The following is a 24258-nucleotide window of genomic DNA, read 5'->3' on the forward strand; positions in this document are numbered from 1 at the left end:
CAGAGAATTCAGGCCTCAGATGTTGTCAACTTCTGGAAAACCTCATTTCTCTTTTCCTTTTTTATAAGATAATGCCTTCAACCCTGAAAGCAAGTTAATTTCTTATCCCAGCTTGTTACATATTCACAACCCCATGGCTTCTTAGTTATTCTCAAAGGTACCCTCATCCCCCTAATGTATTCTTCTAAGTTAATGAACCCATTAAATTTGCGATTGTAGGATCCAGTGTCTTATACCCTTTGTCGTGATAAAATATGAGCATATACAATTGTGCTGCTGGTATATTACCTCCTGTGTGACTCTTCACTGGCCATGAAGAGGAACAAAGTAAAGAACAACAATATCTGGTTCAAACCTGTGATTCTCAGAGCTTCAAGGCCTCATGAGTTTGAAGTTCAACTCTGTCAACAGGGAGTACCAGAAGGAAGGAAGACTTTATCTGTCGGGGGAGGGGGCTCTCTCTGGCCCTGGGCCTTAGGGGTAGTGGCACCTCTGAGACCTAGCCACAAAATAACTTTTTGTTGTTGTTTTCATCTGATACCCTTCAGTTCCACATCTTGTGCACTTGAATCTCTTATCTGGTTTTTTGGCCTGGTTTTGCAGGAAAGTAGCAGTAGGTCAGAATAGGAATTATAAGACACATGATCTTCAGGATCTTGACAATGCTCCTAGCCTCAGTGTTTATCAAATGGCCTGGGAAATGCAGAAGAATAATGAGTGCCATTGCTATTAGATCTGGAAAAGGGGGTGGAGCCACTGTGGGCTGAGCAAACATGATTTTAACTATTTTCATAAAATTTTTCCATTTACTCCTTTCTACTGTTACCTGTAATTTCATCATCTTTTAATTTAATTCTGTTCAGTGTGATGTCTTTGGGGCCACCGGGTATTTTTGTCTGCTAGTTGTAAAAGTGTTTGTTCCTAGGGCTCTGCAATGGCTCAGGGAGGCCAGCCCCACCCACTCTGTCGTTGCCTGGCACCAGCCCTCCCGGGCTGTTGGGCATCTTGTTTACTTCTGTTCTTAATTCCCTGCAGGTGCGTAAGTACAAGAGTATGATCCTAGAAGACCTGGAGTCTGCCCTGGCAGAACACGCCCCTGCGCCACAGGAGGTTAACTCAGAACTGCCGCCTCTCACCATCGATGGAATTCCAGTCTCTGTGGACAAAATGACCCAGGTAAGGGGCGGGAAATGAGGAGACACAAAGGCAGATGATGTGAAGGTAGGCCTCTGATCATTTTCTTAGCTTTGTCCTCAGTGATACCACCAAATAATGAAATGCAGGCTGAAATCTGATAGTGAAAACAGTGGCAACTTTAGAAAAGAAGATGTACTACCTGAAGAGTGCTCCCAGCCACGGGGAGGTATGAGTTCTCCTCCTTATGTTGCCACTTTTAAAAATTTCACTTGGGACCTGAGTTGGATAAAGAAACTTTTGGCCTGGGATAGGTTTTAACAGGTAAATGTTAGACTTTGATGAATTACCAAATGGGGCAAGTAAACTATTCTCTTCTTTGGAGCTGAGCTGCTTCTCTTTCCATATAAATTCTAAATACCATCATGTTATTGCCAAATAAGACTCCCATCCCCTGAGAATAAGAATGTAAAACTCAAATGGGCACCCTCCTGAGTCATTGATTGCCTCTCTATCTTCCTTTGAGAAGAAGTTTTATCCCAAGTCAAAATTTTGATGAGACAGTATCTTTTATTTTATTTAATTTTAAAAAGAGATGGATTGATCAAGATCAAATACCCTTTTATAAACACAATTTCCCCTCACCTTATTTCTTTATTAATGTACTTCTGTCTTGCTAAATCCACCTGTCAGTTTTTTTTCCTTATCTTAGTCTTCCAGCAGCATTTACACAGTTGATTACTCCTTTCTTAAAACACTATCTTCTCTAAGTTTCTGGTACCCCACACTCTCCTTAATATCCTCCTATCTCACTGGGTACTCCCTCTCAGCCTCTGCTGCTTTTCTTATCTTTCTCTTCTCACCTGATCATTACTGGCATGTCCCAGGGCTCAGTCTTCAGCCTTCTATTTTATTTTTAGTTTTTCTCCAAATAATCTCATCCTGTCATATGGGCTTTATATCTCATCTCTATGCCAATTACACCCCAATTCATATTACTATAGATATCTCTATCAGACACCTCCATTAGATGTATACTAGATGTCTCAAGCCAAACATGTCGAAGACAATCCTTCATTGTCCTCATTCTCCACTTCTAATGTGTTCTTCTCCTAGTCTTCTCTGTTTCGGTTAATGGCACCACCAGCCATCTAGTTTTTCAAACTCCCAAAATAAGAATAGGCCTTGAGTTCCTCATTTTGTCCCCTGCCCCAAATCAATAGCTAATTATCAGCAGATCATCTTGATTCACCTCCAAAATGTACACTGAACCTGACCATTCTTGCATCCCATCACCACCATAGGCCAAGCCTGTAGCATCTCTCAGACTGTCTTAGTAGCCATTGATCTCTTTACTGCCACTCTAACCCTCTTGCAGTCCATTCTCCACATAGCCATCAGAGAGGTTTTTCATATCACTCTCTTTTAAGCCCTTCAACATCTCTCCACTATTACTAGAATAGGATTCAGACTTCCATGGCCTCTGAAGCCCTGGCCTCTTCTAACCTCATCTCTCCATTCTCCACCTCAGTCACTGTGTTCCACTCTTTCTTTTTGTCAAAAAACCTAAGTTTCATACGACACTTTGAAATGTGCTCTATAGTTACTTGTTAAACTGTATTTTGAAATTTATCATTTTTCTATGTATATGTTATATTTCACAATAACCAATGTTTTTTTTTAAAAAAATACCCCTCCCCCAAAAAACAAACAAACTGAGGGATAGCCTTTTACTGGCATTTAATACATCAGGAAATGCCTCTGAAAGAATGCAAAAACTTTCTTAACTACCATCAGCATAGCAGAAAAGCATCGATCTGTCTTCCTAGTAGCAGGTTTTTTAAAAAGTCAAATATAAATGAACTTTATTGTGTTTTATATGTGTGATAAATAAGAATCAAGTTTATTTTACCATATTCAGGGGTAAAACCCTCCCAAGACCCTAACAGAAGAATGAAGAACCTCTGTCAACAGCCTAAAACAAAACAAAACACAACAACCCATGTTCATTCTTTTGCTTTTTCCTGGAACATTGTTCTCCCATATCATTTCATGATTGATTTCACCTCATTCATATCTAGCTCATATGACATCTGTTGAGCCAAGCCTTTCTCGATTATCCCATCTAATGGAGCTTTCTCTTCCCCACCAAGTCACTGCCTATTTATAGCTCTTATACCTAAAATTATTTTATTTATTAACATTTATACTTATTTGTGGTTTTTATCTCTAGCATGAAAATGAGAGCAGCAATTTAGTTTATATTGTTCACTGCTATCCAGTAAAGCTATCTCACACCTAAAATAACATTTATCATTTATATAATTGTACGTATCTGTTAAATAAATGACCTAAGAGTTGGCGCAAAGATGAATCAAGTATAGTGCGTAATACTTCCTGAGTAGGTGGTCATTCGTGCAAACATGATGATGCCTTTCAGGAGGTATGGCCCTTTCCTTACTTTCTAAGTCTGAACCAGCAACGTGGTCTAAAGTAATACTACATTTTATAAATATAAAGCTCAATCATGATCTCTTGATTATTAGAGTTCATTGACTTTTTTGTGGACTCTTAAAGGACTAAATAATGGTTCAAAAGGGGAGTATTATCTAAGTGTTTAAAAATGTTTTAGATAGCTTTTAATATCCTGTCATTTAATAGCTGCTCTTATTCCATCCCTAGGGCTATTCCAACTGGTTAAAGAAAACATAAGGTGAATGTTTTTAGCTGATTCATTTACAGAGTGTACTCTATATCTCAAATATAAAATATACCTAAAATCTGACTGAACTTCTGGTTTAGAATAGTATGTTAAGTGGACTCCTCTCCTGTAATGGACATTTTTTTCCCTCTATCATATTTGGTGTGTTCGTTTGCAACAATCTGAGATTTTATAATTATATTAAATTTGTGGATACTAATTATTATGAAAGTTGGCTGATGGTCACAGAAGTCAGAGCAGTTACCATTTGGAGGTAAAACATTTGCAATTCTTGTTTTTAATTTTTTTTTAAATACGCAATCAGTAGAGCTTGGTGCAGGGGTTGATCCAAGTGAACCAGTATCCATTCCGGACTTGTAGGTACTTTATCGGAGGAATGCATTTTCCATACCATCACATTCCCTCCTTTCCCTTCTCACCACAGATTATGACTAAAAAATAAACACATGATGTAGAGGAGGGAGCAGGATGATAAAAATCTTAGGAATTGAATTGGAGATTTTGAATATCTGGATCCTGGATTTTTTTTTTTAAGTTATATTAGGTAAGATAAATATACAAGTACTTTAATATAAATTGGCTTGAAGATGCCAATAGAAATGTAAATTGGTAAAAATTTCCCCAGAGGGCTCTTCGGCAATGCACATGCCTTCCAAGTAAGCAATGAGATATACTCACTGTTAATCACATTATTGTTTACAATAGAAAAATTCAGAAACAATGTGATAGATTAAATCATGATGGTGGTATTTAGAATTTACTTGGGAAGAGGAGCAGCTTAGCTCAAAAGAGATGAGAAATTTACTATTCCATGAAATATTAAGACACTAAAAGTACAGATGTTGCTCTCAAGTGCAGTAGAAAAATACCTGTGATGTATTAAGTTAAAAAATAGGTTGTAAAACATTTCTTACATACTCTAATTTGAGAGGGATAGGGATTTTTTGTTTCTTTTGGGGAGCTAGATTATTTTTTTAGTTTCAGAGAGCATAGAATTGAGGTGCTTAATCACATTTGTATAAACCATTCACACAAAATATGCCATGCATGTGTGCAGGTATAAGACTTTGGAGGGATATATACCAGAATATTAACAGTGGTTATCTATGCATGGTGGCATTCTGGGAATTTTCATTTTCTTTGTCTAATAAACTTGAATTACTTTTTTGGGGCTTGGGCAGGCTCCAGGAATTGAATCCTGGTCTCCGTCATGGCAGGCAAGAATTCTGTCACTGAACCACCGTTGCACCACCACCCTTGAATTACTTTTATAACCAGAAAAACAAAGTATTTTCATATTTTATATCAAACTTGAATTTTAAGTGCAGGTTTGATGATGTTTCTGATCTCTTTTGTCCAAAGATTACCCACAGAGCCCATTGATTTCATGTACTTCTATATAAGATCCTAATATATGTTCTGAATGATTCAAAGAAAGTAAATTATGTTTGATGTTACATGTTTATTATTTTAATTCTTTACCAATTAGAAAGGCAGCATGGTTTACTGGAAAGAATACTTAGAGTCAGAAGACCTATAGTCCTAGGTCTGTTCAATTACATATCACCCTGGTTCTTAGTTTAATCTTCTGAAAGTGAAAATAGTACATACCCTCCTACTCTATGGAATTCAAAGGAAAAAATGAGGTATTATATAGAAAAGTGCTTTGAAAACTAAGGTGTCACACCAAAGTATTACTAATTATTAATACCAGTGTTTGTGTTAATAATGTTAATTTTTGAATAAAATGAACATACACCCTCTCTCACCCATGCTTTATTACAGTAAATTAATGAACCTAGAATTTTTACTTTGCTCAGCAATTAAGTGGGATAATAGAGGTTACCACACATTTTGCAGATTGAAAAATTGAGACGTAAATAGAAGACGCAATTTGGCTAAGTTTATGAAGCAAGCCAGTGACAAACAACCCTAAAGTAAAATTTAGGGTTGAGTTCATATTTCCAGTGCTTTCTGCTCTTATTTTTTCTTTAAAATTGTATTGTGATCACTCAGGTTGGGTCTTTTACCTTATCTACACTAAATACTTACAGTATTAAAATAATTTCTTAACATGCTGAAAGATCACAATTGTCTCCTTCACAAAAAGAAATTACACATAACAGAGAAACTTAAATTCTATGTGAAATAAATATTCTTTATATATATAAAGAATATTTATAAAATATATTAAATCTATATATTATATATATAATAGAAAAACTTTCTTTTGGGAAAACTCTATTCTTTTGGGAAGAAGCTCTATTAAAGCAATATTTTTAGTACTATGACAAAAATTTAATTTCTTGGCTCCTTTGAAAATAGTGGCTAGAATTTATCCTATAACTGTCTGCCCACGTTGCATAAAAATTGGAGGTGGCTGAAAAAGTTTTAACAGACGAAATCATTAATTTGGAGTAGATTCTGCAACCCCAGAGTTGGTATACAGTCAACCAGGTCACCTGTCTCAGAGATTTTGAAAGCCAGGTTAGCTTTCTAGTATACTACAGACAAGGATGGATTAAACCAGTGCTTCTCAGACTTTATTGTGCATTTGAATCACTTGATGGTCTTGGTCAAATGCAGATTATGAATCAGTTGGTCTGGAATGGGATTTGAGATTCTTCCACCTTTCTAGCAAACTCCCTGTCGATGCCAATGCTGCTAATGCTCAGACTGCACTCTGAATTCAAGGAATCGTATAGTTTCTTGAAGAGCCTATAAGCAATAATTATGATTTTGCTATGTGGAAAATCATTTCTGCTCTTTTACCATACTTGAGTCCAGTACGGCTCTCTTGTTCTTGGGAAGTTGTAAGTCTTTTTGGAATCTGTCATAGAAAAGATCCAGGCAAAATTATAATTATAGAAAAAGACATCTCTGGAAAGACCTATCAGATATTATTGGATAAAATTCACTCCTCTTTACCTTCTTCCTTCCCTCTCCCTCCCTTGAACTTATGGTCTTCCTCTTACTCTCACTGGGGCAATCTTTGGTGCTTTAATAATCCCTTGGAGTGATGATGCAACAGGGTAGTAATTCTTCACCAGTTTTCAGGGAAACCATCAGAAACATTTAGCACAGTGACTGCTTCGTTAGAAAAGTCAGTTTTTAGTATAGGTTTCTTGAGTTCTAAAATTTTGTTTTGTTTTTAAAAGAATAGGTCTGGCCTCTTTTACCCAAATTGCAGTTAAAAATAGGTGTTTGTCCTCAAGGCCTATATTCCCATTCCTTCTCTTTATTATTGATTTCATAGTATCTGTTATGGCCCTTTTTGTTGCTTAGCTTAGTACTGAATCTGAGTTCTTCAGTTGCACAAAGGAGTCAAATGTAGGGACTTGTATTAGTGTTATAATATGACCAAAGTTTTAATTCCTTAAAAAACTATTTAATATTTCTAAAAAAGTCTCTAAATCATACCAAATAAGCAGAACATGTCTATAATCTCATCTGGGATTAAAACAGTAAAGCTAAATGAAATGAGATTTTATATTTGAACAAAGCAAAATGAAAGCACATTTCTTCAGTGTATGTGGATTGCTCAGAAATCTGTGGGTTTTTCCCCTCTCAAGTGAAGACTTTTACACATAAGTCTTGAGAATTTATTATTTTGGTGAGCCCTAAAAATGCAGGTGTTTTGTTTGTTTGTTTAATGGGGTCTGGTTTATAAGTTTTAGTGATGCAGTTCCTGAATGCAAAGAAACAGAATCCTGATGTTCAGGTCTTGGCATGGGAAAAGTGATGGCTTTGGGAAAGGTAGACTCAGAATTGGTTGTCAATGGGACACTAGAAGCTACCTCCAAGCCCTTCATTGTACAGATAAGAAAACTAAGGGAGTTCTTTCCCTTTGGAAATGGCACATTTCAATATTAAAATTAGTATCTTAAAGCTTTTTTTTTTAAATGTTGTGTACAGTAAAAAGGAGCCCTCCAACCAGAACCTTTTATAGGCTGCATTATACTTTTTTTTTTTGCATGGGCAGGCACCAGGAATCCAACCCGGCATGGCAGGCTGGATTTCTGCCACTGAGCCACCATCGCACAGACCTGCATTATACTTTTAAGACAAGTAAATAAATCCTAAGAAAATTAGTTTTTATTAGGAATTTATTTTTAAAAGCAATTTTGTATTTCTTACCTTAGTATAATGAATGACTTAAGTAATGAGTGAAAATTAAATAAGGAAAAAAGTTTATGTCTAGATGAGTGGAATATTATTGTTTACTCCAGACATTTATTTTTACTAATATTGTAATTATTTAAAACATTTTTTAAATTTCTCCTTTGCCTGCTCTAGAGCCAGTTTTTATCTGACACAAAGGGAAACTGTGTTATTACTCTAAGGTCAGAATTTATTGTGAACCTCAAATTCTATCACTTGTTTTGATCATCATCATTATGGAGACCATAATTAACGCCTTGTTTTGTAAAATCGAGTCCAGTCTCAAAAGGAAAAAATGTTGCTGCCCTTAAGAATTTTCAGAAGAATTTGATATATGTATTGAAGGTAATTCCCAAAAAAGGAATATCCTCTTAAGTGTGACCCTGAGGCATTGCAATATTCTGAGTCACTCAATATGAATTAACTCTTGACTGTGAGACTTTTTCAAAATATTGGAAAGGTGAGATACAAATTCCAGTCATCTTTGATTGCATTATGTTGGGACCGAATAGCCTGTCTTTATCACAGTGCATAGTTTTTATTCTTAGGATAAAATTTATATAATTAATTTAAGTGATTTTAGTATTAAAAATTGAGGTATCAGATGTGGCTTCTGTCTCTAAGCCAATTTGGCAGGTGAACTCACTGCCCTCCGACCTACATGGGATATGACTCCCAGGGGTGTAAATCTCCCTGACAGCGTGGGACAGAAATCCTGGAATGAGCTGAGACCCAGCATCAAGGGATTGAGAAAACTTTCTTGCCCAAAAGGGTAAAGAGTGAAATGAGACAAAATAAAGTTTCAGTGACTGAGAGATTTCAAGCTGAGTGTGACTGAGAGATTTCAAGCTGAGTAGAAAGGTTATCCTGGAGATTATTTTTATGTGTTATATAAACATCCCTTTTTTGTTTATGGTGTATTGGAGTGGCTGGTAGGAAATACCTGAAACTGTTGAGCTGTGTTCCAGTAACCTTGATTCTTGAAGATGATTGTATAGATATAGTGTGGCTGTGTGATTGTGAAAACCTTGTGTTTCATGCTCGTTTTATCCAGGGTATGAACAGATGAGTAAAAAAAATATGGATGAAAAATTAAACAAATAATAGGGGGAACAAAGGTTAAAATAAATTGGGTAGATGGAAATACTAGTGGTCAGTGAAAGGAAGGGGTAAGGTGTATGGTATGTATGAGGTTTTTTTTTCTTTTTATTTATTTTTGTAGAGTGCTGCAAATGTTCTAAGAAATGATCATGGTGATGAATACACAACTATGCAGTGATATTGTGAGCCATTGATTGTACACCATGTATGGAATATATGTGTGTAAAGATTTCTCAATAAAAATATTTTTTTAAGAAACTGAGGTATTGTAAACTTTCAGGGTAAAACTATCCTCAATTTTAGATCTGTTTTTGTTCTTTTGCTGCTTTTATCTTTACTTGTGAAAGATTTTTTGATCTTTGATCTTTAATCAGTTGAAGAAATAAATGGATTATTTTAGAAAGTGAAAAGTAACAATACGAAATTACTTTTTCCAAGATCTTCAGGTATACCTAGTTAGTAAGGAGATTTGACAATGTAAATTGGAGCAGAAAGTTAATAGGCCTACCATTTGATCCTAAAATGTAAGTCTCTGGCTTTAAAAAGGTGCGAAAATCATCTAACCCAAGTCAAAAAGGTATGAGTTGACTAACTCCTGGAGAGGAGAATGTAAAAATAACCATTTAAATCCTCCATTTAATTGTCCTGTTTCTTGTCTGCAGGGGTTTTGATCAAAGGTGTTTGTGAATTTGTAGATAAAGAGAGTAGTAGTAGTTATAAATCCAGCATATGTACTTTCTCTTAGAGGAAATAAATAAACAATTGTGTTTAGCTTCATTATGTAAATATGCAGATCCTTTGAAAAGTAGAGTCATTTATCATGTGAAAGCAAACACTAATGGTGATTCTATCACCGCTGCCTTGCCTGGCTTAGCACAGAGCACTTTGATTATGGTAACCTCTTAGCTATTAATTCCTGAAAGGGCCAGTTGAAAGTTACCAGTGGTATGTCTGGGATCAGTACATAGAAAGATAGAACTCTTAGTAACACACCTGTAGCTCTACATTTTGAGATTTTGAAGGTAAGACAAGATCTTACCATGGTCTTAATCTAGCATTCTATATGCTCTGGTGGAATACGTTTCTGTGAGCCAAGTTATCTCATTAGCGTGATCATGTAACTGGTAATTTTTAAGTCTTACTTGTATTGAGAAGGAAATGTTGTGACTCTTGCAAACAGTGGGTATTGATTATTCTTGGTCTTTTAATTTGGTTTGGTGGATTAAAACTGATATTTGGTTTTATTCCACCAAACTAAATATCAGTACTGCTACAGTATTAGAAAAAACAGTATTCTAGCCCCTTAAGAAGAAGGACTGGATAAAAAATATCTTGGATTAGTAGTTCTTAAGTTTGGTTGCACATTATAATCATCTGGGGAACTTAAAATCCTAATGCTTAGGCCACTCCCCAGACCAATTAATCAGAATCTTTGGGGATGGAATCCAGGCAAGTTTTTAAAGCTTCCCAGCATTCCATATGCAGTCAACTTTGAGAACTACTGTTGTAGATTACCATTCCAGAGTTTTCTCCTTACTGTACATTAGAATCTGTATGCAATATAGGCTTTTCTTATTGTCTAAAATTATTAAAAGTGTTATATATATATATGATACCATGTTTTTAAAAAATATTAGGTAGATGGACAGAGAATATATGCGAAAAAATGAAATCACTGGTTGTGTTCTTAGGTAGAACATAGTGAACTTTTTTTTTTTTTAGTAGAGTGGAAGAGTAAGGGTACATTCACGAATACTAAGAGAAGGAATCATATAAATTCTGTATTTAGTTAAACAAGCGTACTAGGGGAAATATTTTCAATTTATATGACGAAGAATTCTTTCTAGAACAGATTAAGATTTACTTCAAATAAGTAAGAAAAAAATCATTAGAAAATAGCCAAAGCTTTATAAACAGTTCACCGGAAGAAAATAACCAATAAACACACAAGAAACTCTCACTCTCCTTAGTAATAGAAATTAAATAAAGTACCATTCTTCCTCCCACCCCCTCAGCAGATGAGCCAAAATAAGGTCGATTATTTAAAAAGTACAGGGGAGTATGAAAAATTGGGTATTGTCTCTGTTGGTGAGAGTGCAATTGGCAAAGTCTTTCCAGAGGAGAATTTGGTAGTATCTATTAAAGTGTTAAGTGTGTATACTCTTTGACCAGCAATTCTACTTTTTGAATTACTCTTAGAGAAATACACCTATGCACAAAGAAGCATCTACAAGCACTGTTTGTAAGAGCACAACAAAACTTACAAGAGAACAACTTAAGGGGAATGGTTAGATAAAATGGAAGATCTATACCATAGATACTATGTAACTCGTAAAAAAGAATGAGATTATTGTAGTTGTACTACCAATCAGAAGATCTACGATAAAATGTCAAGTAGAAAAATCATGTTGTAGTTAATATGTCCAACATGGTATCACTTATGGTTTTTTCATTACATAAAACTTTACCTTTCCAGCATAATCTTATGTAAATGCATAGAATTTGGCCTGTAAGGAAGGGGATGATGCTCAGGAAAGTGATACCAGTGGTTACTTCTGGACAGGGGATTCAGTGGGGGGAAAGGGACAACAAAGAAGACTTTGCTTTTTTTCTGTATTATTTAAGCTTTTGTACAAAAGAGTACAACTAGAATAAGCTAACAAAAACTGACCGAATTTAAGACAACTTCAAAGACAAGGTAGCATTTTAAGGGCATTTTGATTAATGAAAGGAATTAATGGCAGGGTGAAGGAGTGTGGAGATGTAGAAACAGATGTTTTGGCTTGACAGAGAAGCATCTAAAGTCTCTCAGTGTCTTAATTGGCTCTCTCTTAAACTCGCTAATTCTGAGGTTAAACTTATCTTTCCTTGCAAACCTACTTTTCCTGTGTTTTCAAGTTTTAAATGTGTCTTTATGGGAAAATGAGATTAAGAGAAGCCAGTGTTTCAGTTGGCACTGGCTTAATGGCATAAATAGAAAGATTGGTGTACTGATAAAAGTCACCATCATTATCTGTGAACAGAGATCAATGGTACAAGTAATTCCAAATAATAAGCAAAATATCAGTTTGCTTTAACTTTCTAATATCTTTTAAACATTCATTTGAATATAATAGGCTTTGTCCCCCTGAAAGTTCATGATTTTAAATTAATGAACCCATACCCTGAAAATTCTCCAGTTTTCCTTCCCTCTTGTCTTCCTGTTTTCCTGTAGTAGAAAACATCACTTTTCAACATGGTGTGATTTTAGTTGCCTTCTCTTTAAATGTATTATGTCTTCTCTGACCTCTTCAATAGAGGTGGAGTTACCAAATATTTTGTATTAAATAAACATCTTAGTGTTTTGGAAAATCTTTTATTTTAAAACTGCCTTTGGCTTCTGCATAATCTACTTTTAACTACCACTGGCCTGGATTTGATATCTCTTTCTTTGCTGATAGGGGAGCAGTAGCGTTTTCTAATTTTTGCTGGTTTGGGGTGGATTTACTGGCCAACCTGGGGCATTTCCAGCCTATATAGATCCCTAACTCAGAATGAAGGAAGCCAGCAAAGCTTGTTCCAATTAAAGGACAGCCTGAGAAGTTAGGTTTTACCTCTGCTGATCCTGTTGATTGTCTCCCCCGTGGATTAAAGACAAGCCTTCCCTAACAAGCACATTGAGTAGCCTGGGTTTCCAGAACTCTCCAAGACCAGTAATTAATCCAACTGGTAATGAGACCACAGTGATGAATTCTGGAAAAGAATCATTTAACTCTTTCTATATTGGACAGCTAATTTTCCTTTATTTATAGTCCTTCAACCTTAATATTTATTTGGGACAGGGTAGAAATAGTCTGATGGAATGTTGCATTTTTTAGTCAAGTCAGGTTATCTCTATACATTTAAATGCAAATAATGTCCCTCGATTCCTAAATGTACAGACTTGAAAAATGATTTTTGTTCCTTCTGTTTTTCCTCCCTCTAATTTCAGCCTCTAATGCTGTCTTCCTATGAGTTAGAAACATTTCACATCCTGAGATTTCTGGCACATAAAACATCTTTGAATGATTCTCTCCTTCCTCTAATTATGATTACCCTTAAGACATATTTTCTGATGATTTCCATTAGTAATCTCCCTGTACATATTTTCACATGCTCAACGATCCAACAGAGCAAGTCACTTCAACTACCTATTCGTTGGGGATGTGTTGATAACAGCATGCTTCTTCAAGGCAAAGAATTGACCTGGATGATCATTTTAGTTCCTTCTTAGTTCTAGCATTGTTTATTTTTCATCCTCAACCATGTTTACACAGATACACAGAACATACATGATGAGTCAATAATAAAGCCACTATTAATTCAATGCTAGTATGTATATGTCTGCTGTCGCTAATCTTCTCAGTTGATTAAATGTTTGTCATTGTTATTACCATTTTGCAGATGAGAAAATTTTAAAATTGGAATTCATAGTCTAGAGCTCATGTTCTTATTGCTGTGTAATAAGAACTGATTCAAGAAAAGTAGTCAAGATATATTTCATGAAGGATGTAAGACTTGCTGGGCATTAAATAGTAGCCTGCAAAAGTAGTCCAGATAAGGAGAGAGTAAATCAAAAGACATGAAGACAGGAATGTCTTCATTGAGGAATTGAGTGAGGAATGAACTCAACACTTGACAGGAATACAGAGACTTGCCTAATGAGAACCAAGGCTGTCTGGTGGGAATTAGTGGCTACAGAATGTAGGGTGAAGCTAGATTGTAGTGAACCTGAAAAGCTGCACAGAGGAATTTTGATTTAGTAGATAAAGGCCGCTTGAAAGTTTTTGAATGTTGGAGCCATGTAGCATTTAGGAAAATCTAACTGGCAAGGCTGTGTGGGATAAGGAAGAGAGGGAGGAGCTTGGAGTTCCAGAAGAAAGCCAGCTAGAAGGATACACTAACATCTCCAGCCTTGGGCTAGGAAGTAGGGGTGTAAAGGTGGAACTGGAGAAGAAGGAATGGACACTACAGACATTTCAAAGAGAAAGAATTGAACTTGCAATGAATGACTAAATGGGTTTTGAAGCAAAGAGGCAAAGATATCTTCGAGGTTTTGAACTTGAATGGCTGGGAAAAGGGAATGGGTTTCTACTGACAAAGACAAAAAAGTTGACAAAACAAGTTATTGGTAAAAAGGGTAGAATAGGAGCTTAAGTCAGTAGGCTGATGCTGTGCCCACAGTTCAAGTAATTAATGACTTACTGAAATGAAGTGGAAAGCCTGGTGTGAGAGAACCAAAAGCAAGGCTGAGGATGAGAAGTCTCCACAGCCAGATGCCAAAGCAACCTAGAACTGAGAAGCATAGGAAACTATCGGTGCAAAAAGGGTAGGGTATCAGAAGCTGAGCAAATCATCAGAATTAGAGAATTTATAGAATTCCAAGTGGAACTTGAGTAGACTTTGTCAGACTTTATTCTTCAGCAAGTTCTTTCTGGATGCTTTAGTCTTGGGTTATTTGGGCAGTATTCACGTTTCTTATTTCCTTTTCTCCAGACTCTCCCAGATACATGGAACTCTCTTTTTGGAGACTACTAAGGAGATTAAAAGAAAGAGGAGTTTATAAAAGTCTTTGGTATCAGTTTTTTTTATTTATGTATTTGAGAAAGTTACTGGTTTTTATGTGAAGAGATACAAATATGTATGAGGATTAAGCTTTTCCTTCAGTGTTTAGCAGAAACTAGTAAAATACAGTCCATAGAAGACAGGATAAATGGAAAAATGACTTTGAGATGTACTTTCTTAAAATAGCTGAGCTGACCTCATGAGCCAGCTGATAGCCTGGGTTGCAAATGGATACATTTGCCTGATGCCGCAGAACCAAATATATATGGAGTATATTATATCATATCCTGTAGGCAGGAGACTGTCTGGGAGAGGGAGGACTTAGAGAGGTGAAGTGGCAGGCTCAGCACAAGAAGTAACAATATAAATACTTTCAGCCAGACCCTTCTTTATTAGGCACATATTACTGTTTTGGGTTTGTGATTCCCTATTATATAACAATTTGTATTATCTTCTGGTAAAGTATTTAATATTTATTGTAGTAAGAACTATAGAAACACCTGATATCTATATAGGATTTTCAGTATTAAAAAATGCTGCCATACTTATTCTGTCATTAATACTTACATATTCTGTTTCTGTTTACTTTTTCTATTTTATGACTCCATATGTTCTTGAGTCTGACACATTGCTTAAAATGTCCTCTTTTGGGTCTTAAGCTACAGAGGCAATTTGGATGTGTCCTCGGTTGACAGATGCTGCATATCTCTGGAGAACTATAGATCACCAGGTCAAAAGGAAAGTAGTAGGTCTGGGGAGGCATTATAATAGTAAAAATTGATAAACTGCTTCTCTTGCCAAAAATCATTGTCAACGATTAAGAGTGTTCATAGTGTGCCCCCCAAATTCTACCCCCACCCATTACTACCCAATCCCCCCATACATAGAATAGTTAGTATGCCAAGAAATAAAGAGTGACTGTTTGTTTGTGGTTTAGAATCTGCTTGGTTTGAATTTGATTTGTAAAATAAATATGAATGAAGCCAATATGTTAAAGATCACATTTCCCTATATCTTTATGTCAGACTCAGAGACATTGGCTTAGCCTACTAGAAACTTTCTAGAAAGGTTTTAGGGTTATTCTCCCCTTCTATTAAATAGAAAGCCTACTTATTTTTATATATTTAGAAATCAATTGCCTTACTGAATTCTCTTATTGTATATAATAGTTTTTCATTTGATTCTCTGGAGTTTTCCAGAATTACAGTATATCAACTATAACCTTACACTTTGGCCTCCTCTTCACATCTTACTTCTTTCTCTTATCAAATTGGGTTGGCTACTACCTCTAGAACAAGACTGAAAACATTTTGACTTTGTTTGATACCTTAATTGCATAGAAACTGTAGAAGAGTAATAAGCTGTAGTACCAGTAGTATCTTAAGAGGCTGAAATTGAACTTACAGGCACATATTCTAGATCTTAGAAGAACAAGTCCCAGAAATTCAGCTTAAGATGTACTTTACCATCTTATGTATAATTCTTAGTCACCCATGGAGCTCTAGTGACCTATGGAAGTCACATTTCAGATTCTCTGGGACACTCCAGGAAAGCCTTTGTTTTAAAGTCTTGGATTGTGAAGCAAATAAACACACCCCAGATGTCTATTGTGATTACTAACGACAACACTTTTCTCTTCCAGGCCCAGCTTCGGGCATTTATCCCAGAGATGCTTAAATACTCCACAGGTAGAGGAAAGCCAGGTTGGGGGAAAGAAAGCTGCAAGCCCATTTGGTGGCCTGAAGATATCCCATGGGCAAATGTCCGGAGCGATGTCCGCACAGAAGAGCAAAAGCAGAGGGTGAGGGTCCTCCTGGCCTGAGTTGCCTGTTGTTTTTCCATTCTGAATCAACCACCCCAATTTTTTTCTTTCCATTTCTTATACTAAAAATTTTTAAATATTTATATGATCATCAAACATGTCCCTCTAAAAGAAGTTTGATGTTCTCTGATTTTGTCTTTCCCAGTCATCACTTAATCACTGTAAAAAGAGAAAGAAGACTTGGATAGGTCCATGAATTTACACTTCTCTCTTCAAAATTACCTTTTGGAGCAGTTGAAATTGTATGGGGTACTTGGGAAAAGCAGAACAAACTTGAAGTAAAACTGTTTATCACTTTCAAGACTTAGAAATGTTTTGTTTCTGACAAGCAAGACTCGCAGTTGAAAAATATAAATATCATAGACTTAAAAGAGGTCTGCACTGCAGTCTGCCAAGTGAATCTGTTGATGAAGACACTTCTTTTCAAAAAGAAAAGAGACTAGGCTTCATGCTATCCCTTCCCTTTCCTGCATATTTGGTTTTCATTTTTCTTGGAACTGTAGTGAGAATCTTTCTATAAAATTCTTGACTATTGTGACCATCTTCCAAGAAAAGTTTAGACTTTGGTCTTAGGTTAGAGTAGGGCATGAAATGCAAAAATCCTTTGTAGCTTTAATGTGCTTTCCCTGTCTTTCGTTGGCAGGTTTCATGGACTCAGGCACTACGGACCATAGTTAAGAACTGTTATAAACAGCATGGGCGGGAGGACCTTTTGTATGCTTTTGAAGATCAGCAAACGCAAACACAAGCCACAACCACACACAGTATAGCCCATCTTGTACCATCACAGACCGTAGTCCAGACCTTTAGTAACCCTGATGGCACTGTCTCTCTTATTCAGGTGAGTAAACCTCATGGCTACCAGATTGTGGCTTTTGAGATGGATCAGTGGACGTTTCAGATTGGAGAAAGTGTTCTTGGCCTAAACTCTTGTATCAACTTTATATAGCTCTCTGAGACTCTCCCTACCTGAAATTGAATTCTGAAGAAAGTGTTAAACTTTGCATTTTGCTAAAAAAAAAAAAACGGATAGTACTTGAAAATGGCTTCTTTTTTTACTATTTCACTCTGTCAGTGGCCAGGAGATATTTGTTCTGAGGTAAAACAGTTTTTTGGCAAATGAGGAACCTCTGAAGTTCAACTTGGATAAGAGTAGAAAATTGGTGAACTGACACTGGAGAATGATAATGAAATGTGATGGCTCTTCTAAGATTCATTTATTTGGTTGAAGTAAAACTCTGAAAGTCAGTCTCTGAGATATGGTTTTAGTAACTCATTTACCAGCGCATGCCAGTTGTTATCTATGATGAATTTGGGATTAAATGAATCTTAACTTCTGAGTGAAAGAGAGGCAGGAGAATATCCACCCACACTTACTATTTTCTATATATTTTCTTTAGGTTGGTACAGGGGCAACAGTAGCCACATTGGCTGATGCTTCAGAATTGCCAACCACAGTCACTGTTGCCCAAGTGAATTATTCTGCTGTAGCTGATGGAGAGGTAAGAAAAAGGATTCTGTCTGCATCTTTTAAATAACTGAGTGTAAAGGTGAGGGAGAATTGAGGGTTCAGAAGATGGGAAGACTGTAGAATTTTATTTAAACCTTTTTTTAACATCAGAATGTAACAGTTTTATAGAGAATCTCATGCTGTGTATTAATTGTAACATGAAATCCATGGATCATCATGACTCAAACATGTCAGGAACTTAAATTTACAATATAGTATTCTGTATCGATAAACAGTAAAAAGGGGTTATATATTTAATATCTTTTATCCTGAATTCCAAAGAATTTCATCTTTAGCTTCATGAAAAAAAAAAACTGGATCATTTAAACCAGAGCTGACAGGTTTAACATTCTTTGAAGGAATACCTATATTTGTAATTAAGAATAACTGTTTACATTTTAAACATGGCTTTGAAAAGATTTTGCAGGACGGGGAGGAGTGCAAGGGTAGTTTGATAGAGTTCCTTCCTGCCAAGCCGAAGACCTGGGTTCTATTCCTGGCCCATGTACTTCCCAAATAAACAAACAAGGAAACAAACAAAAAACCAAACAAACAAAAATTCAGCAAGATAGTACTGCAATAAGGGGGCACTCACATGGAAAAAGAATGAAATGTGATCCCTGCCATACAGCACACACAAAAAAGATTTCACAGGAGAATCCTTTCCTACCAAAATTGAGGAAGCTATGAGACCGAGGGAATGTTTATAAATGGACAGAGAATTGATTCAAATAATAGGAGGAAAAAGAGCTTACCTTTATTGAGCACCTGCCGAAGTTAGCACTCAATCCTTTGAGGTATAGATTTTGTTATCTCCATTTTATAGAAGAGAAAAATGAGGCATGTATAGTTTAGGTGACTTGCCCAAAGTCATAGAGTAAGTGTTGAAGCTGAATAATACATTTAGAAAAACATCTAGGCTCTGGGCTGTGAAAAACATTATCTAGGCTCTGGGCTCTGAACTTTTAGTTAAGAGTCAGGAAAGGGCTATTAAATCATTGTGGGCTTTTACCCTAAACATACACTGTGTTGTACTCCTAAAGTTTATTACTAAATACACAAAGATAGTTTATTCAAAAATTCATGAACAACATGAAGGATTAAAAAAAGCTCAGTCACTTATATCTTATGACTTTTTCAGCATAGTGACATCATTTTTAAGTCATCTTTTGTGGGGTGGGTAAATGACCTGTATAAGCGTTTAGTAGCCTTTTGATAAATGCTCAGGTGAAAAAATATTCTAACTCTTCTCATACGTCCAGTGAAACAAAAATGATATGAACAGAGGAAGCATAAGTTATTTCAGGAAGTAATAACATGTTCTAGATTATATAATGTTTCTGTTTACCTTCTAATTTCTCTTAGATGTTGACATAGTTGTTGGCATCTTATTTTTGAACCATAAGAACTGTGATTAGTCAAATATCTCACTGTTCTGGGGTAAGTAAGACCACATCAATGCCAATGAAGAATTGTATCTGGTGACTCAGTAGAAACATCCTAATTCTTATACTTAGCATCTTTTCTCCCAAGGAATGGGAACTACTCCATAAAAATAAACAGTCTCTTTATTTTAGAGGTTCTTGGGTCATCTTCTTATCCCAACTTTATCAGTGAGAGCGCATACCCATTAGACCACACTGCCTTCGCTTTCAAGTTAACTACATTTGTGAGAACTGTTTGGGGAGCCTGTCTCTCTTGGTATTATAATCTCCCAAGTCTGTTCATTGAGTACTCTATGTGCTGAGGCAATCTAATAATCTGAGTATTTACAAAGAAAGAAAAAACTATTCAGCCTTAGACAGATGGATGAATGGAAAGGTGGATAGACATCAAACAGATAGAAAGAATGATAGGGCAAATGTGGCAAATTGTTCAAAGTTGGCAGATCCAAGTATCTGGATGGGAAAGTATGTTGGAGTTCTCCGAATGGGTTTTATATTATTTGTGCATTTGTCCTGTAAATTTGAAAGTATTTCAAAACAAAAATTATTTATACAAAAAAAAAAAACCTTTCTACGCTTAAGCAGTTTAAAATTAATTAGGGGGTGCACAGATGGTTCACTGGTAGAATGCTCACCTTCCATGCGGGAGACCCGGCTTTAATTCCCAGACCGTGCACCTAAAAATATAATAATAATAATAATAAATAAAAATTAAATTAAATTAATTAGGGACAGACACAGAACAATTATATAAACATTTTCAAATAAACATGGAAAGAATTTCAAATTGAAGTGGAATAAACCATGTTTATTCATTCTAAACTATTTGTACAATTTTAATTTTCATGGCATATTTACAAATACAGATGGATTTGAGAATCTGTTCCATTGTGAGATAAGACCACCAGTTGTTATTGGTGATATATCATATTATACGTCAGAAACGTAAAATTTTGAAATGAAATGGTCTCTACTAATAATGGTTGTATTAGTTAGGGTTCTCTTGAGAAACAGAATCAACAGGGAACACTCACAAATAATAAAATTTATAAAAGTGTCTCACTTGACTGCGGGAATGCAGAGTCCAAAATCCGCAGGGCAGGCTGTGAAGACGATGACTCCAATGGAGGGTCTGGATGAACTGCACAGGAGAGGCTCACCAGCCGAACCAGGAATGGAATCTGTCTCTTCTAAATCCTCCTTAAAAGGCTTCCCGTGATTAGATTAAGCATCACTCATTGCAGAAGACACTCCCCTTTGGCTGATTACAAATGGAATCAGCTGTGGATGCAGCTGACGTGATCATGATCTAATTCTATGAAATGTCCTCATTGCAACAGACAGGCCAGCACTTGCCCAACCAGACAAACAGGTACCACAACTTGGCCAAGTTGACGCATGTCCTTGACCATGACAATGGTATATAAGCAATTCTATAGAAGAAATAAAAAAATACCAAGGTACAAAAATGTTAAGAGACATGAATTTTAAATTGAAGTATCAACACATAACAGGTTTGAATTTGCACAATTCATTTTAGGTGGATTTTATATGAATGTTAATTTATCTGAAATATGGGTAGGCTGAAGAACAAGTAAGAAAATGTAAGTATAGGATGGATGTTCTTCATCCATCCATTCAGTAAACACTTTCTGAGCCTTGTGCTAGGCATTAAGCTCAAAGGATAATAAATACTGCCTTTGCCCTTAAGAAGCACACAGGTAGGATAAGGAATCTAGGAGAAGCAAGCCCAGGGTGCTATGGAACACAGAGAAGGGGTCCTTAACCTTGGATTGTAAGGGAGGGGCATAGTCTCAGGAAATGCTTACCATATGAAAAACCACTGAGCACAGACTAGAAACATGAATAGTGAAGCAGAAAATGGAGAGATGAGAGTCATATTCCTATCAAAGGGAACAGCACATGTATGCATTGAATTTTGAAGGTATGGAATGAAATAACTATCGGTGGTTCACTATAGCTAGAGAACTAAGAATAGCCACAGTTTGAGCTACCTCATCTTAGTGGGCCTCCCAAAAAGTGTAGAAGCTAATGACACATCTTCTGAATATCCCCATCTCCTAGGGCTTGTGGCCCTTTCTTTGGGACATGGTAACATTGAAGTGTAGATAACCAGGCATAGATATTCATATACTGTCTCCCAGCAGATGGGAAGGTAAACTAATAAGAGCTCAAGCAAACACAGTTAATCCACTGAAATTTAAGTGTAAGAAATTCCAAAGAAATGTTAATACCTAAGCTTATTGATTCGTTTGTTTGTTAAAAATCTCATTCTCTGCTTCTTTCCATTCTCTCTCTGTCCTTTACTGCCACTAATCCCCATTAATCTTTCTTGCCATAAGATTTAACTTCCTTAAATTTACTGTGTGTGGCAACAATCCAAAACTGTTTCCACCACACATAATAGTTATAACTAAATGTGTTTATATTGACTTTGGTGCCATTGGAATATGAGTACTTGGGGAACTGCACTGGGTCAAGCTCAGGATAGAACAGCAGCAGCTGTTCAGTAAAGGGGAAAAGTGATGGCAAGAGGTGCCAGTGCTGCCCAGCTTCATCTGATGTTTTGAGTGGAGTCATTGGCCATCTATGAATTGGCATGTAACTTGTCAGCTAAAGTGTCATCGTGGTGATAATCACTGAAGTGATGAGATCAAAGCAACAAAACTTTGAGAAGCTGCAAACTTCACTTAGACCTTGCTACCTATCATAACCTGCTAAACCCCAACCAGGACCATTCCAGCCAATCCTAAAAAACACCTAGGACAATATATAAGATTCCACAAGGGTTCCATGCACTAAAGTAACTTTCCAGAAACCTGCAACCTCCAGATGGACCCCTGGTGCAGATAAGATCTGAAACCTAGAGGGCCCAGCCTCTCCAGAACATCAGATAGTTCCATCTCCCTACCCCATATTAGTGACAGACCCTTCCAGTATCAAAAATTTAGAATGGCCATAGCCCAAACACAGCAAAAGAGAGGGATGGAAAATCAAAAGTGAGGGTGGAGTTATACAGTGAGGATAGGATTTAACAAATGAATATGAGTGTTGAATCATTAAATTGATTTTTCTTTTAGTGTCCAGTATCTTACAGTAACTAGAAGTAAAAACCTAAAATTATGGAATTGTAATGCATGTCAACTTCTGAAATATGTTTTACAACTAATTATGGTGCAGTGCTTTGAAATTTATTGCTTTTTTTGTATATGTGTTATTTTTCACAACGAAAGAAGGAAAAAAGTTGATTGAGATGATAAAAAAATATTTAAGGTTTCTAGCCTCCTATATTCTGGAGCAGATAAAAGGAAAAAATCCGAGGATCATATGGCAGCCCATGACAAACTCTAGAATCTGTCCTATAATTGCTTGTTGAAGAGTTCTTTGAAAACTATTACTTTTTATTTCTTTGCTTTGTGTATATGTTATACTATACAATAAAAAAGTTAAAAAAAAAAACTTTGAGAAGCAAGAATTTTGTGCGAGTTCCTGAGAAGACAACTTTGCAGCTTTAAAGAATGGAGATACACTTTATTTCTGTAGAGGTGGGCCTTGAAAACTTGCTGGCACAACATACTACCCATGAGAACTCAGAGCAAATACGAAGGTGGCTCAAAGGAATGTCTCAGCTAACATTCTGAGCCCCAGGAGTCTAAAGAAGCATTAAACCTGAGCTGATTTATTTTCTGATTAGAAATTGCTTCCACTGCCCTTGCTGCTATTGGGGGGGTGGGGGGAGGTTCAATTAGCCAACCAATATCTACTGAGCAAAATGGAATGAAGCAGGTAGTTACTTTTAGAAATCTCTAAATGCAAAACATTGTGCTAAAATCAGTGGTTCTCAATTGTGGGGCAATTTGCCCCTTCCCCAATCCCTACTCCAGGAACATTTGGCAGTGTCATTTTCTGTTGTCAAGCCTGGGCAGTGGGGAGTGGTGGCGGGGGAAACTGTCATCTGGGTAGAGGCTAGGAATGCTAGTAAACATCCTACAATGTATAAGACAGCGCCCCCCCCCCCCCCCAACAAAGATTTATCTAGCTCAAAATGTCAGGAGTGCCAGGGTTGAGAATCCCTGTGCCAGATCTACCTCAAATACAGTATTCAAAGTAGTATATAAGGATATTCATCACAGTGCTGTTTGTAAATGCAAAAGATTGGAAACCACCTAGATTCTCATTAAAAGGTAGCTGGTTAAATAAATCATGGTGTATCTATATACTACAATGCTGCCCAGCCATCATTATGAATCATGAATGAAAGAACAGTTTTTTATATACCCAAATGGAATCATTTTAGAGAATGTATTGTTTGTGAAAAAAGCAAGATACACAAGAATATGCGATCATTTCCTTCTTTAAAAGGAGGACAACTTGAAAAGAAACAAAAGAATAAAATATAGCATACTTTTAAAAAATTTAGAAGGGGGAAAGGAAATAGAAAGGAGGAAATGGAATGTGTGTGCATGTGTACATGTGCATATAAATATGTTTGTATATAGATAGAATATCTCTGCAAAAATACACAAGAAATAGGTAACTAGTCTTTGGGCAAAGGTTCTGGAGTGTACTAGCATTATTTTGATGCAATTTGAACTTCTTTACAATTACATTTATTGTCTATTCAAAAATTTTCATTTGATATTTGAATAGGTAATATATTGATATAGCTCAAATTTTTAAAAGATATTTAGAATTATACAGTGGAAAGTCTTGCTTCATGTTCCCCATCCAACCTATTCCCAAAACCCCCCACCACATA

At 36.2% G+C, this 24258-nt stretch overlaps 1 protein-coding gene across 12 annotated transcripts in view; it reads left to right on the top strand.

The window, feature by feature from the left end:
- NRF1 (nuclear respiratory factor 1) overlaps positions 1 to 24258 on the top strand; it is a 145194-nt gene that overhangs the window by 81204 nt on the left and 39732 nt on the right. For all 12 annotated transcript variants that reach the window (XM_077130340.1, XM_077129913.1, XM_077130065.1 and 9 more), the window contains 4 exons: positions 1036 to 1176; positions 16344 to 16502; positions 17167 to 17364; positions 17924 to 18025. In XM_077130340.1, coding sequence (XP_076986455.1) covers positions 1036 to 1176; positions 16344 to 16502; positions 17167 to 17364; positions 17924 to 18025 — 600 coding nt within the window. The remainder of the gene's footprint in view (positions 1 to 1035; positions 1177 to 16343; positions 16503 to 17166; positions 17365 to 17923; positions 18026 to 24258) is intronic.

This window comes from Tamandua tetradactyla, chromosome 1, assembly GCF_023851605.1.
Source record: "Tamandua tetradactyla isolate mTamTet1 chromosome 1, mTamTet1.pri, whole genome shotgun sequence".
NCBI lineage: Eukaryota > Metazoa > Chordata > Mammalia > Pilosa > Myrmecophagidae > Tamandua > Tamandua tetradactyla.